The following is a 14,384-nucleotide window of genomic DNA, read 5'->3' as shown; positions in this document are numbered from 1 at the left end:
GTGACGCATATACCGGAAGACAATCGCCTGCACGAAAGGATCGAAAAGGGGGAGATGGTAAAACACTATAACAAGTCAAAAGTATTATAATATACTAAAATACTGTAACAAGTGAAATTTTTTAAGGATAATTTGAATATTTTTTATATTAAAATACTGTTTTGAGGAAAAAAAGAGAGGTATATATATATATATATATATATATATATATATATATATATATACACATGGTTATGAAATCATGAATCGTGTCTTCCTGTAGCCGCGGTATGAACCTGGAGGTCATTTCATTCATGGTTTCCTCCCACTTCAGATGGCAACCGAGACAAAACATTGTAAACCTGCCGCCCATGGAAGCCATCAAAAAACTCCATTCCCACCTCATCGTCACAGGATTGTACAAGCACTCATCGTCCCCTATTTTCAGGGTCCTCATCTCCTATGCTCTCTCCCCGCCTCACTTGACCCACGCCCGTCGTGTCTTTGAACAAGTACAAGAACCCAACACTTTCCTCTGGAACACCATGATCCGAGGATTCGCCCGTAGTGAAGCGCCCGATGATGCCATCCTTTTCTACAACCTAATGCGAGCACAAGGCGTCCCGCAAGATCACATGTCCTTCCCTTTTGCACTAAAGGCCTGCGCACGGATCTCAGCTGTAAGAGAAGGAAGCACGGTGCACGCACATTGTCTCAAACTCGGGTTTCTGTCGGATGTTTTCGTTTCCAATTCGTTAGTTCATCTTTACTCGGTGTGCGGGGATATTAGTCGCGCAAGTTTGGTGTTTGAGGAAATGCCTGCGCGAGATTTGGTTTCCTGGAACTCATTGATCTGTGGGTGCAGCCAACACGGCCGCTTGAGGGACGCATTGGGTCTTTTTGAAGCGATGCAGGCGGAAGGTATCAAGGCCGATAAGGTGACCATGGTCAACGTCATTTCTGCTTGCACTCACTTGGGAGAGTGGGACTTGGCTGAATCCATGGTCAAGTATATAGAAGAGAACAGTGTAGAGGTGGATGTTTACCTGGGAAATACTTTAATTGACTATTACGGTAGGCGAGGTTTAGTAAATTCTGCTGAAAGGATATTTAATGCGATGAGAGAGCAGAATATGATGACTTTAAATTCTATGATTACAACTTATGCTAAGGCTGGGGATTTAGTTTCCGCTAGAAGAATCTTTGATAGCATGCCTGAGAGGGATTTGATATCTTGGGGTTCGATAATCACAGGGTGCTTCCAAGCAAACCATTTCTCAGAAGCTTTGGCACTATTTCAGCAGATGCAGGAGGCAGAGGTTGAACCAAGTGAAATTGTTATTGTCAGTGTGCTGTCAGCTTGTGCCCATCTTGGTGCACTCAACCTAGGTAAGTGGATCCACAACTACATTCGAAAGAAGAAAATCAGGACGGACATCTATGTCGGAAACTCTCTGATTGATATGTACTCAAAATGTGGATGTATAATGGATGCATTCGAAGTCTTCATGGAGATGAAAGAGAAGGATACATTGTCATGTAATGTCATTGTGTTTGGACTTGCTGCTAATGGTTATGTTAATAGTGCTCTAGAAGTATTTACTGATATGTTGAGAGAAGGATTCCGGCCTGACGATGTCACTTTCCTTGCCGTCTTGAATGCTTGTGCTCGCAGTGGATTGGTTGACAAGGGGCTCAAATATTTTGAGAGCATGAAGGAAGTTTATGGGTTGGAACCACAGATGAAGCACTATGGCTGTGTCGTTGATCTTCTTAGTCGTTCCGGTGAGTTGGATAAGGCTTACAATTTCATCAAGGAGATGCCAATGACCCCAGATCTAATCATATGGAGGACACTGCTTCGAGCTTGCCACACACATGGCAATGTGGATTTGGCCGAGATAGCCACAGAGAAGCTTAATGAATTGGATCCTAGTAACAATGGCAACTACATGCTTTTGTCCGACACCTATTCCAGTGGAAATAGATGGAATGACTCCATGAAAGTTAGAGAAACAATGGAGTATACCGATGTGCAGAAAATACCTGGTTGTAGCTCGATCGAAGTTACAAACTTGGCAGATGAGTTAACGGCTGCTGAAATGCCACTTATGGTGAATAAACAAGGTGTTCCTATCTGATTCTGTTAACTGCATAATGCTTCTGGATAACAAGTGACCAGATTTTATTTGTCATGGCACTTGCTCTAATCGATTATTACCAAGTTGACCGGGCTCATGATTCAAGGATTAGAGATGTCATTCAGATACCAATGGAGGTGTTTCCAAACTGTGAGATGCAAGACACCATATATTGGTTACACGCTAAATTGTTTTCGCCTGCCATGATAATGCGATAAAATTCTTTGGCACCTTGGAGAAGCAACTTACATGTGTATCCAGCAAACAATCTGCAGTATATATTCAAAATGTCTTTACAGGTTGCACAGCTCGGCTATGAGTGGAACAGTAATGTAAAAAGTAACCCAACTTTTTCGCTTAGAAGAGCTAGTGCTGCTGTTTGTTAGATGAAGCAGCACTAAATTTTGGTGACTCTGTACCCTGTAGTATCCAAAATTCCTGTGGCAGATTGGACTAATATACATGTGGAACCAACAAAATGATGGCTTAATAAGTTTTCAGATTCTTTGTGACAGCCGAAATGAATCAGTTTGGTGATCTGGAAGTAAATCCTTACTGGTTTTTTTCGTCGGTCAGGGGGAGAACCTTAGGACTAGCTGATGCAGTTGTGAACCAAACTAAGATTTCCAAGGTTTTGTTTGCATTGAAAAAATAATAAACATAACCTACTTTTCCCCAGAATATGGAAGACTTAAGTATGATTCTTTCAGCTGCAACTGATAGTGATGAATTTATTGATACTGTTTCTGGGAAGTTGGCTAATGTATGTTGCAATTATGTCTATTAACTAAAATACAATCGTAGTTTTGTACTCCATAACTGAAACATATTATTTCATCATATTTAGGCATGAAAGCCATGTTGGATAGCGAATTGAGACTCTGGATTAGCCAATGCTTGCATTTTTCTTATGTTTATATCGATGATAGCTTTGATATCTTGGCTTTAAATTTAATAGTCAATTTATCATTTTGGATCAAGTTATTATATAGAAATTCAGAAGAATTACGCCACCGAAGGCGATGACACCTAAATTTATGTTGTGACATTGTACTATCTGTTCAAGAACTTAATTAGATTATCCATCATTCAAGTTCATGCAGATGGATGTGCCTCTTTTAGTACCTCTTGTAGAATGTTTGTTTTGCCTACACTTTAAAATGAAGTAGAACCATTGATTTCTCTTGAATGCCAGTTTACTAAAGCTTGTATGGATAAGAGTCATCTAGTAAGGAACAAAGTATAAGCAATCTTCTATTAGAAATCTTCTTTCTTTAGAGAATGAATGTACCCTCTTGAGAGACCGAAAAGAGAATAAATACTACGCAGAGAGAAAAGAAGAGAGGAATTGTGGCGATTGCACGTTTTGCCATTTCTACAAATCTCATCTATTTAGATTATGAAATACATATTACCAATGCATATTAAAATGATCTTTTGATTATATATTTGCTTTGAAACAAAACAAATATTTGGACACACAAAACCTTAGGAATTCGCTACAAATTTGGTCAGATGATATGAAGATTTGTTGGTTCACATTACACGGTCCGATTTTGATCTGATCGGATCGGATCCATGGATTCTTCAGCCTCTTACTCCGCATTAGAGATAACTAAACTCCGGTACTGCGCTAGTTAGGGAAGACCGGAAGGAGGCCGAGAGGCGGTGGCAAGCGAGATGACGGAGGGCATAACCACCGTGACCATACCCGTTTTGCTGTTGGGCTGTGGCGGCGTCGGCCGCGATCTCCTGCACCACATCGTCGCCTCGCGCCACCTTCACTCCAAACGGGCATGTCTCTCCCCTTCTCGCATCTAATGCTGTTCGTGATGGTTTGCTCATCCTGGTTGTTGTTGATGCTGCTTCGTTTGTCCATCCGTTCTTCTGACACCGCCTCTCCCGACCCTTCTTTCTTTGTCAGGGGTTGGTTCTGCGAGTGGTGGGGGTTTGTGACAGCCGTTCGTTGCTCCTGGTGGAAGATGTCGCCACGATGGGGTTCGATGATGCCTTCTTGACCGAGATTTACCGGATAAAATCCTCATCCTCATCTCTTTCAGCCCTTGTTGATTTTGGTTTGTCAGCTTGAAATATTTTTCGTTGGTTTACCATTCTACATTGCCATTCTTTTGTTTCTTGCGACAGTTGTGGAACAGATTGTTGAATGATTGGATATATTAGAAGTTCGGATGTCAAAATGCCCTTCTATTTCCAGAACACTGAATAGCAGTGAAGTCAACAAAATGTTTCTCGAACGAGATCTAGGAAAATGATTCTATCTTTTAGGTTGTCTTCAGATAAAATATAACAACTTTAAGCATTGACAACTCAAATTTAACCTAATTGAGTTTCTTCCAACCAATCATAGTACGACTTATAGATAGGAATTGGAGATTGATGATTGGCTGATTGACTTTGAATGCGATTGGATTACCAAGTTTTTATTCATATTAAATCTGTACAATATCATTTATGGTGTTTGAATACTTGATTTCAGGACATTGTCACCTGTTCAAGGATTCAGAAGCCACTACAAAGATTCTTGATATTGCGGGTTTACTTGGCAGAACCACTGGTATGTAGAATGTCTGAGACTCTGAGCTAAGACATTATGTTGTATCTTTTGTGTGTTCCGGACATGATGAGTATCAGAAATATTTGATGTGGCATTGGCTGATGCTGCTGCATGATTTTAGTTCTAATGCACATGGAGGTGACTATTTACCAAAAAGAGAGCTCTTTTCCTGGAATGTGCATCTATGCCAGTTTCCTGTGGTTGCTGATGTTGAGTTTCTTATTCTTCATTTGTCTTTGTTAAAAAGTATGCCTGTTTCATTTAAATCTTGATTATTTTAAACAGGTCTATCTGTAGTTGATTGCACTGCCAGCACTGAGACAGTAGGTATATTAAAGGAGACTGTTGACCTCTGTTGCTGCATTGTGTTGGCAAACAAGAAGCCACTTACTTGTGGAATTGTAAATTCATCTTCTTTTTTTCTCTTATTCTGTTTCAGGAAGATCTAACTAATATCATGTGGTAATAAAAAATGCATTATTTGCAGGACGATTATGACAAGCTCATCTCCAACTTCCGTCGCATTCGATTTGAATCAACCGTACGAGCAATTTATTTCTTAGCTGAATCATTTTCAAGACAAAAAGAATTAAGTTATTTTCTATCAGTATATATGATTTCTTGATTTGATTGATGGAGGTTATTGAATCAATCATGCGAACACAGATCTATACTTTCTTGATGTGATCCATCTGTTTACTTGGTAGAACATCAGTGTTATTATGAACCTTTTTATCCTTCTCTCTTCTCCTCTTTTTTCTTTAAGTTATATGATGTTTCTTCTCATCAAACCAAAACAAGGGTCACTCTAAGTTGGTCTACTCTTTGGTATTGGTCTGTTTTCATTTTTCTGTTACTGAACAAGTTATTCTTTTGTGATCATTCCCCGAGGCTTGTTGAAAAGATTTATAGAATAGACAAGTCACCCTGAAAGGCTTTGTGATGCAGTATATAAATAGATTTGAAGTTCAACGGCAGTACTGGAAAAGATTAATTTCAATTTTCATGTCACCCAATTTCAAAATGTCAAGTTCCAAATGACCAAATCCCAAGCTTTGAAGTTTCATGCTACTAACTTCCAAGAAACGAAGAATTAATAGTATATTGTATTTTTTTCTCTTAGTAAATTGAAACAATTAATTAGATTTTTGGTGGTTGAGGTATCTAATGTGCAAATCATCTATAAAAGATGGGTGAATCAGCCTATATGGATATATGAATTGTAACTGAACTCTTAGTTCTAAGTTACTTCAAGATAATAAAAAAAAGAGATTCTCTTTATCATATCCCAAAATCTTTCTCAGCCTCTTCTCTTCTTGTTCAACATTACTTTGCCTCACTTGTCTTTTTGGTAAAAGTGAAAAGATGACTGATGGTAATAGACCTGTAATTTATTTTTTATCAAGGTTCCTATCGCATGCTTTTACTCTTAGCCTTTCTTTTTGTTATGACTTAGCTTTCTAGTCATAGCTTAGCTTAACTCTTTGTGCCTTCTAAATTAGCTTTTAAAATTAGAAGGATATCATGCCAGATTCCATGCTCTACTATTTCTCGTGTCTGATATATTATTGATTGATTGATCTATGGCTTTTCTTAATACTTTGTACTTGAATGGATAATACCTAATACCTTTTACTCATTGTCTTGAGTTGCTAGGAAATAGGATCTGTAGTCCCGAGGCTGGAGATCATGAAATTCTCCAGTGTTTGTTTTTGTAGGTTGGAGCAGGCCTTCCAGTAATAGTTTCTGTTACTCGTGTGCTTGCGTCGGGAGATCCCATTTATCGTATCATTGGAAGTTTGAGTGGTATTTATTTAAAGATACTTCTTCAACTATCTACATTGTTTTCATATTCTAGTGCTAATCATTCCTGTAAATTTGTTTATAGGTACACTAGGTTATGTGATGAGTGAAGTAGAGGATGGAAAGTCATTCAGCAAAGTTGTTCTCGCAGCTAAATCTCTTGGATACACAGAACCAGGTAAAACCTATAATGTTTTCCCTAAATTTTAGTTTCAACAGTAATAAGTACCTGATAAAGTCATTTTGAATATAAAAGTTGAACTGGAATGTTAATTCACCGTTGGATGCATTCTTCGGGTAATGTTTGGATATCTTTCATTTTTAAGAACAGGAAGTTGTACTGATTGACTGGTCACTCTCTGACCCTCATCTTTCCTCCAGAGGTACTTGATCATTTGCTGCTGCTACATCATAGCCATGCTGTCATACAATCACATCCGGCTGTCCATGTACTAGTTATTTTTATTCATTTAGGCTATGACTTAGGTACAGAGTTTGATGTTCCAAATCCATTCTTTGTTTCTGGTTCTTTCCTGTTCTCCTAGTTATAGCAGTGCATATGTGTCAATGGCCTTTTTACCTGTCACTGTATTCAATATAAAAATCATTACCATTCCTCTTTGCTGGCATTCAATTGTCACTATCTAATGTTAGATCCTACTGCTAATCCCACTTCTACCTTATATGGGTTTTTTTGTCAATGGTCACTGCTGATTTTCTCTTGATGTCACTCTTAAAAATGTTCTCATGAAATGTCTAATCTTTGCGTAGCAATAAAATAAGCATCTCCATATGCTCAAGATTATCCAAGTATGTTTTTAACTGTTCTTGTCTCAACGTAGAACCATGCATGATGCCCTTTTGTAATCCTACTTGGAGAATATTCATGAAGATAACATGCTTAGTAATGATATTTTACTTTTTTATTTTTTTAATCCATAGTCTTAGTTTGTAAGTACCGTATTTGTAGAATATAGTAGTGAATTGAATTTCCTTCTTTTAGAATTTGTCCAAGTAGTGCTGCTGCTCTTTCTCCCTTTTGTATCCCTCATTTTTTTCCTTATTTTTCCTTTCCTTTTCATTCCTTTTTTTGCAGCTGTGAGTCTTTCTCTCTCTGTCAACCTTCTAGTTTCCCCTTATGGGAGGGAAGGGGAAAATGGGAGGATAGGGAATATCTTTACTAGTTACCACTGGACAGGTAAACCTTGCTTAAGGATCAGTGTCAAGAAATTAAGAAAGAGGAGGAAAGAGAGAAGAGAAGGAGAGGATGACGAATATCCTTTTACCTATCATAATTTTCTTCTTTTCCTCTAGAATGAACTTTTTGCTGTGCACTTTTTTTTCTCTCTCACAAATCTGCTAAGAGCTTGTCTCTCTTCTTTTTTTCTTCGCTTGTGAACTTGCCCACTCTTTTCTCCCTTCTCTCTTGTTCTTATTTCATCCCAATTTATAGACAAGAGCCCAAACTCCATTTAGAGAGCAAGTCAGTCGTACCTTGAAAATGAAGTAATAGTATCTTGGATGGCAATGAGATACGCAATTATCTGTCCAAGGTAAAGCAAGATACACATATCAGCTACTCTGATATCATTCCATTTTTAAGAGAGGAGATTTCATATCTCAGATTAATATCCATTTGTTTTCTTGAAAGAGAGGGAAAAGATTACCTTAAACACTAAGCAGGTAAAGAAGTCCCCTTTCCCGAAATGAATTAAAACAATAGGAGTTTCATTGTGGAAGCAGTTATTTTGTTTCTCTATGCTATCTGTACGAGGTTACCATGTAACTCGTGGAAATCTAGTTGTGTTTATAATTGACCTTGAAATATGACATGCATTGTTATATAACAGAGAATACATAAATTATGAAATAAACTGACAGTTGTCCTCTCTCTTAACAGATCCACGTGATGACCTTAGTGGGATGGATGTTGCCAGAAAGGTCCAACTTCTTGATTGCCTTTCAGTTGCATACTCTTCTGGTTGCTTATGCTTTCACTTGTATTTTTTACAAGAATTAATCTTATTGACAACAAAAATACCTTTATTATCAGTTTATCATCTAAATAAAACCTTTATTATTAAAAAAGCTTACCTTTCTTTTTAGTTTTTGTCAATTTGTTGAGCTTTTTTGGCTTATTACTATTTTGCATCAGTGATATCTGAATTTAGTTTTGGAATGTATATATAGCTTCTGTCTTAAGAACTTCTGACAGTAGATGTTTTTTCTTTCATAGTTCTAACCTAAACAGGCAGCTTCATTTTTTTGCTACTCTATATCAATTTGGTAGGCTGCTAGTGTGTGGAATTATTACCATAATAGGAAATTGAAATTTAGAGTTATTTTGGATGGCTACTTGTTTATCTTGTCCAAAGAAACCTGCATTAGTTATTCTTTTCCTTGGTTTTTGTGGAAACAGGCATTGATCCTTGCCCGTCTTCTTGGATGGAGAATTAACATGGATGACATACAGGTTTTTATCGGCATCATCTGTGTTCTTTAGATTTATCCTTTTAGATTGGAATGTGTATCTTTTCCTGCATTACATCAGTTTATTATGTTTGATCATAAAAATTTATGTAGCTCATTGAAAATTATCATCTTTTTTATGCTGGAAACTCCTCTGCTGAATGATATTTAGCAGCACTCAAGACAGAATTTCTTCTTCAATTCTAATTACATGCAGGTAGAAAGTTTGTACTCAAATGAACATGGGCCTAATTCAATGTCCACAGAAGACTTTCTCAGAATTGGTCTTCCTTCACTTGATAGAGATGTTCAAGAAAGAGTTAGTGCAGCTTCTTCCAGAGGAAAAGTCCTTCGATACGTTTGCGTCATTGAGGGCTCAAGGTACACTTCTCACTCCAGTTATAACTTGATAGAGATGTTGATATCACTTAAGATACTGTTTAGACTTTAGAGTCATCTTTAGTTGAGAATGTTGAGGCAGATATGTTAAATTGCTAAAAAAAAAATATTTACATTCATGATTAGGTGTACCTCCAGTAGGAAGCAAAATGAGAATGACGTCTTTAAAATGATATAAACATGTGCTAAAAAAACACAAATGTTGTAGTCTACAAGATACGAGACGATTATATTGATGGTGTGGTATGAGAAGAGGTAGAGGTAGAGAGAGACCTAAAAATACTTTACTAGAAACTAAAAATAAAGATTTAAATTATCTTAATTTAATTTAAGATATTATTTTTTACATAGATCAATGATGGCAAGAGATCTATGTAACTGATCCTAAATAGTTGAGATGTTACAACTTGTTGAAATTGTTGCTTATGGAATAATTTATTGAGAATTTTTCATTGGTTTTATAATTCCTATTATTTTGTTGGCCTGTACAACAACTATTTCAATAATTTCTGCTGATTCCTAATCCCAACAAAGTCACCAGCGGGCTGCAATTGGTGGCCAAGCCCAAATCACATCAACCACTTGCATTCATCAGCCAGTATAGCAACCACGGTGAAAGCTATAATTGCCAACAGATCTAACTGTCCTTCAACTAGGAATTAGCCTTGCATATAGCTAAATGGTGGGAAAATAATTGGGATATTACAGCTTTGTGCTGCTGAACTGGTTCAGCCAGGCACATACCTGCCTCTTAATTGAATGGGAGGTGCACCTAATCAAAAGCCCTATGCTTACAGAGAGTGCATTCCTTAGCATTGCCTTGCTCGAGTACCTAGGCAAGAAAGCTGTGTCCCTGCGACAAGGTTGCTATGCCTATTCCAACCAGAAATGCTCTAGGTTGGACAGCTTGCATATCTTTCTCTAGTCTGAGTAGTTGTCATCCAAGTTCTAGGTAAGCCTTCTGCAAGTTGGACCGTGACAGCCAAGATCCATATGATCTGGAGCTGGACTGAACTGGGTTAATTGTGGCTACTTTGGGTTGTAATATGCTGAACCGACGTAAGTATAGGGTTGACTCAACTTGTTTGGATTTGGAACAAGGTTATCTTATACAATGTAGAGCCTGTACGAGGTTGTCCTGCAGTGGATTGGACCCCTATGATGGTCGTCCAAGCCCCTATCATTGTTGGCTATTCTTGCTATTGACCAAAGCATATGATGGGTATAGGCTGATGGTGTCGGTCGATTCAAAACTAGGGCTGATGCAACAATCGTTAGACCACAATATGGTCCATCATGGCCTCTTAAAGTAGTTGGCCAAGGTGGCTTACGCTGGAATTAACCTGGAGGTCTGGGGATGAACTTGTTCGTGTGGAGTCAGTGTTGTTTCTTTAAAGTATTGCAACTGTTAGAAGTCAAAGATTGCATTAAGTAGTTTGAGTTTGAATGTCATTTTAATATATATTTTAAATACACAGGAGAGATTAAGTGGGCAAGCAATTGATGGGCTTGAGTAACTGAGTTTCACAAATCTCATGTTGGATGGGTTAGTCAACAGTACCTGCATGCATTATTAGACAAATCTCATGCATTAGACAAGTAGAATCTAAATTAGGCCTGGTTAGTCCTCCCACACATTAGATAGGTCTTAAAGAAAGGTATTATTGGGCTGGTGTGACAAAGAGACTGTACCTGATTTTGATAATTCACTGGCTAGTGGCTGATTTGTTTCCAAGGTACAACATTATAGAAGGGAAAATTCAGTTGGGTTGATTGTAAAGGAGCTTTTCCATATTTCAGTTGAACTCGAGCTGGTCCACTGGTCCTCAATCTGAAAATCAAGTAACTTGTGAAGAGCTCATATAAAAGAAAAAGATAGCTAGATGAGGTCATCTACATAAATTTTTGTTCAATGTCGCAAGAAGATTCATGTAGCCGTTTCTGATTAGTTGGGATATATTGTTGTTGTATGAATTCATGTAGCCTTTAAGAAATGCATGAGTTTATTAAATATTATCACTTATTAGTGTTCTCAGATTTGTAACTTCAGTTAACAAATATTGAAACTTACATTTTTGTCAAATATCCAATCATGGTCCTTATTTATATATTTTTTTCCAATTGCAATTTAAATCTTTCTGAAACAAGTGAAGGACGGCTGTCAAGCTAAACAAGATGTTCTTAAATGTGACAAACTTTTAGCTGAGCACAAGCTGCTCGCTGTTGCTTGCTCATTTTGACAGCTCAGACAACACCAACATGTGTGAACTCTTATTATTGTAAAAGATGTACAAAGCAGTTTGTCCATTTCTTACAGTGTGAAACCCCCAACTTTCACTTAATAGTAATTGTTGTTTTATGTGACACTCTCTTTTAGATGAAAACTAAGATGAGTATTCTGCGAGCATTCTTAAGATCGTAATTTAATTCTTCATTACACATCTATATTATCCTTGTAGGTGTCAGGTGGGTCTTCAAGAGCTCCCAAAAGATTCTCCATTGGGGAGATTGAGAGGAAGCGACAATGTGGTATGTTTTTTCTCTGTTTTTATGGGACAAATATTGTTATATCCATCATTTATTTGTGTTTGCTGATGGCCCAAAAAATGCCAAGTTTCCAGTATACCCCTGAAAGCACGAGAGCCCCTCTTTTGTGCCCCTTACATATGTCAACCATTGGCCATATGTAAGAATATTTGAATCATTTGACGAGGAATAAGTATAAGTAATTACCCATCCTAAACAAGGAAAAAGGCTCGAGTTTCATCAGGATCTAACAAGATTCAATATTAGGCTATATAAAGGGTTTCCAAAGTTTGCAGAGTAAATAAGATTTTTTTTTTTTTTTGAGGGAAAACTAAATGGCAAAACATCCATCAGAATCTCTCAATACAAGAAGACAATTAACAAACGGAAGAATTTATCTTCTTATGTTTGCTGGTTAAGTGACTTAGATCATTATACTGAAGAGCTCTTAAATCCAAGTTGGTTTGGGAATTTTCACTTCATCTTCCCTTCTGTATTTAAGATTTCTTATAGATTCTGTAGATCATGAAGGTACTTCTCAAATGTGCAGTTTTATAACATTGGACATAGTGCAAGATTGGAGTCGGTGAAATGCTATATTCATTATTTTTCTCCTGCTACTATCAATTTTTGGTTTTTTTTTTTTAATTTTATTCTGATCAGTTACAGTAGCAACCACATGTAATATATTCAATTTGTATTCTCATTGCTTTTAATTGTCATGCTGATTTTGCCTTTTTTTCTAACACATTTCCATTCTTGGATACAATAATTTGGCAGGTTGAAATATATAGTAGGTGTTACAAAGATTCTCCCTTGGTGATTCAAGGAGCAGGAGCAGGCAATGACACCACGGCTGCGGGAGTCCTTGCTGACATTATCGACCTTCAAGATCTTTTCCACTAAGTTCTGAATATCTAACGTTGGGACTTTCTGTGTCTTTGGTGGTGTCCCAGAAAAACTTAAACATCAATGCTGGCCTATGGATCGTCAGCACTGCAGCAAAACATGAACATCATGCTGGTTCTCGGATCGAGGTAACAGATGCTGGAGGTAACAGATACTTGCCATTGTCCAGAAAGTTGGATATTTCATGATTTCTTCTGCTGGTTTTGAAACTTATGGCTGGATATGTTCTATTTTATATACAGCATACTTTTGTAGAATCAAGGAAATGCCTTAGATATCTTAATATTGTCCAAGATTTTTTTCATTGGTAAGTATTACAATAGGTTATGGTTGTTTGACACGTATAGGGGAATCAGAACTAATTGAGGTTCATTTCTAAGTGTGTTTTATCTTGTCGAAAGATTGGGGGGTTTCGGGTTCAAGATCCTACACATACATATTGTATCGATGATATATCTATCATCTGATAATATAGATATTCCATTAACATATTCAGTCAGAGAGTGTTGGTCATTAAGAATTGTGTGTGTGTTGAGATCGTGGTAAATGTGCATGGTCGACCTTGTGGAGCAAAATTCGACGTCATTGTTGATGGTGCGTTGTCGACTTTGTAGGATGGGTCCCTGATGACGCATCTGTCGTCATCAGTCGAATGAGATTAGGGTATCAATCAAATGAATGAGATTAGAGTAATCAATCAAATGGAGATGATGATGTGTTGATCAGATGTCGGCCTCCGCCTGTTAAAGATGATTTGTTATTGGTTGCTCGTATTTCCCTTGTCTCTAAGAAGTAAAAAAAACTATGGGTGATTAGTGATTGGCTGAGAGGTAAACATTCTTATTTAGTATTAGCATTTGGCTCACTCAACTAATGTCACTCCATAACCCAATCCAAGGATTGTTATCCTCATCTGTTTATCACATTAAAGCTATCAAATTCCTTTATTCTCTCTCTTTCTTTCTCTCTCTCTCTCTCTCCGTAGTTGTAGATTTGTATAACAAAGGATAAGTTTCATAACAAACGTAGTAATAAATCCTACATTTCGAACCTAAGCGTAGGTTTTGCTTAGAAACTTGTTTTTCTGAGACCATCTACCTTACTGCAAAGATTTCAGCCGTTGATATAGAAATTCTGGAATCAAATTTCATCTTCACCATTTACTCTTTATCGAATGTATATATATAATATATTATTAGATGATATTTATCATGGGGGTGGATTGAATCGGGCCAACGTGAGCTGTGGTTGTATGGCTAAACCTTCCCAGTTGGAATGGGTCTTCTTGGAAAGGGTACAATGTCACACGTCAATAAAAAGCGAGTCAAATTACTGACACGAGTAAAGCAAGAAAGAAAAGCCTGCTGCATTATTCGATCAAATAACCCAAAAGCCCCCTTCTCCCCCCCACCACACCCACTGCTTCCATTTAAACCCACCCCCCCAAAGGCGCATAGAAATGGACCTCCATGTTGTCTCCTCCCTCCATTCTCTTCTCCACCCAATTCCCTCCCTCCGTTTCTTTCTTCCCATCCCCTCCACTCCACGCACACCAGAATGGGCCTTCATCACCAAGCCCCAAG

At 37.6% G+C, this 14,384-nt stretch overlaps 2 protein-coding genes across 2 annotated transcripts; both read left to right on the top strand.

Annotated features, from left to right (window-relative positions):
* The first annotated feature begins 256 nt into the window (after window positions 1–256).
* Window positions 257–2,695, top strand: LOC135644894 (pentatricopeptide repeat-containing protein At2g22410, mitochondrial-like). The gene has a single exon (XM_065162849.1). It carries the CDS (start codon window positions 270–272, stop codon window positions 2,118–2,120), a length of 1,851 nt encoding a protein of 616 aa, XP_065018921.1. The 5' UTR covers window positions 257–269; the 3' UTR covers window positions 2,121–2,695.
* A 992-nt stretch (window positions 2,696–3,687) lies between these two features.
* Window positions 3,688–13,105, top strand: LOC103993438 (uncharacterized). Its single transcript, XM_009413510.3, has 12 exons — window positions 3,688–3,914; window positions 4,045–4,195; window positions 4,618–4,695; window positions 4,981–5,096; window positions 5,183–5,236; window positions 6,414–6,501; window positions 6,584–6,676; window positions 8,399–8,439; window positions 8,918–8,971; window positions 9,185–9,348; window positions 11,826–11,895; window positions 12,673–13,105. The coding sequence occupies exons 1-12, from the start codon at window positions 3,801–3,803 to the stop codon at window positions 12,796–12,798; spliced, it is 1,149 nt and encodes a 382-aa protein (XP_009411785.1). The 5' UTR covers window positions 3,688–3,800; the 3' UTR covers window positions 12,799–13,105.
* The last annotated feature ends 1,279 nt before the right edge of the window (window positions 13,106–14,384 follow it).

This window comes from Musa acuminata, chromosome BXJ3-8 (assembly GCF_036884655.1).
Source record: "Musa acuminata AAA Group cultivar baxijiao chromosome BXJ3-8, Cavendish_Baxijiao_AAA, whole genome shotgun sequence".
Lineage (NCBI taxonomy): Eukaryota > Viridiplantae > Streptophyta > Magnoliopsida > Zingiberales > Musaceae > Musa > Musa acuminata.
This window is presented reverse-complemented; position numbering and strand designations above follow the sequence as displayed.

What these genes read in the sequence shown, in the direction of transcription:
- LOC135644894 (XM_065162849.1), top strand. Translation starts at nt 270, where the DNA reads ATGAACCTGGAGGTCATTTCATTCATGGTTTCCTCCCACTTCAGATGG.
- LOC103993438 (XM_009413510.3), top strand. Translation starts at nt 3,801, where the DNA reads ATGACGGAGGGCATAACCACCGTGACCATACCCGTTTTGCTGTTGGGC. An exon ending in AGCCACTTACTTGTGGAATT is followed by an intron (nt 5,097 to 5,182) that starts GTAAATTCATCT and finishes CATTATTTGCAG; the next exon opens with GACGATTATGACAAGCTCAT. An exon ending in TATCATTGGAAGTTTGAGTG is followed by an intron (nt 6,502 to 6,583) that starts GTATTTATTTAA and finishes ATTTGTTTATAG; the next exon opens with GTACACTAGGTTATGTGATG.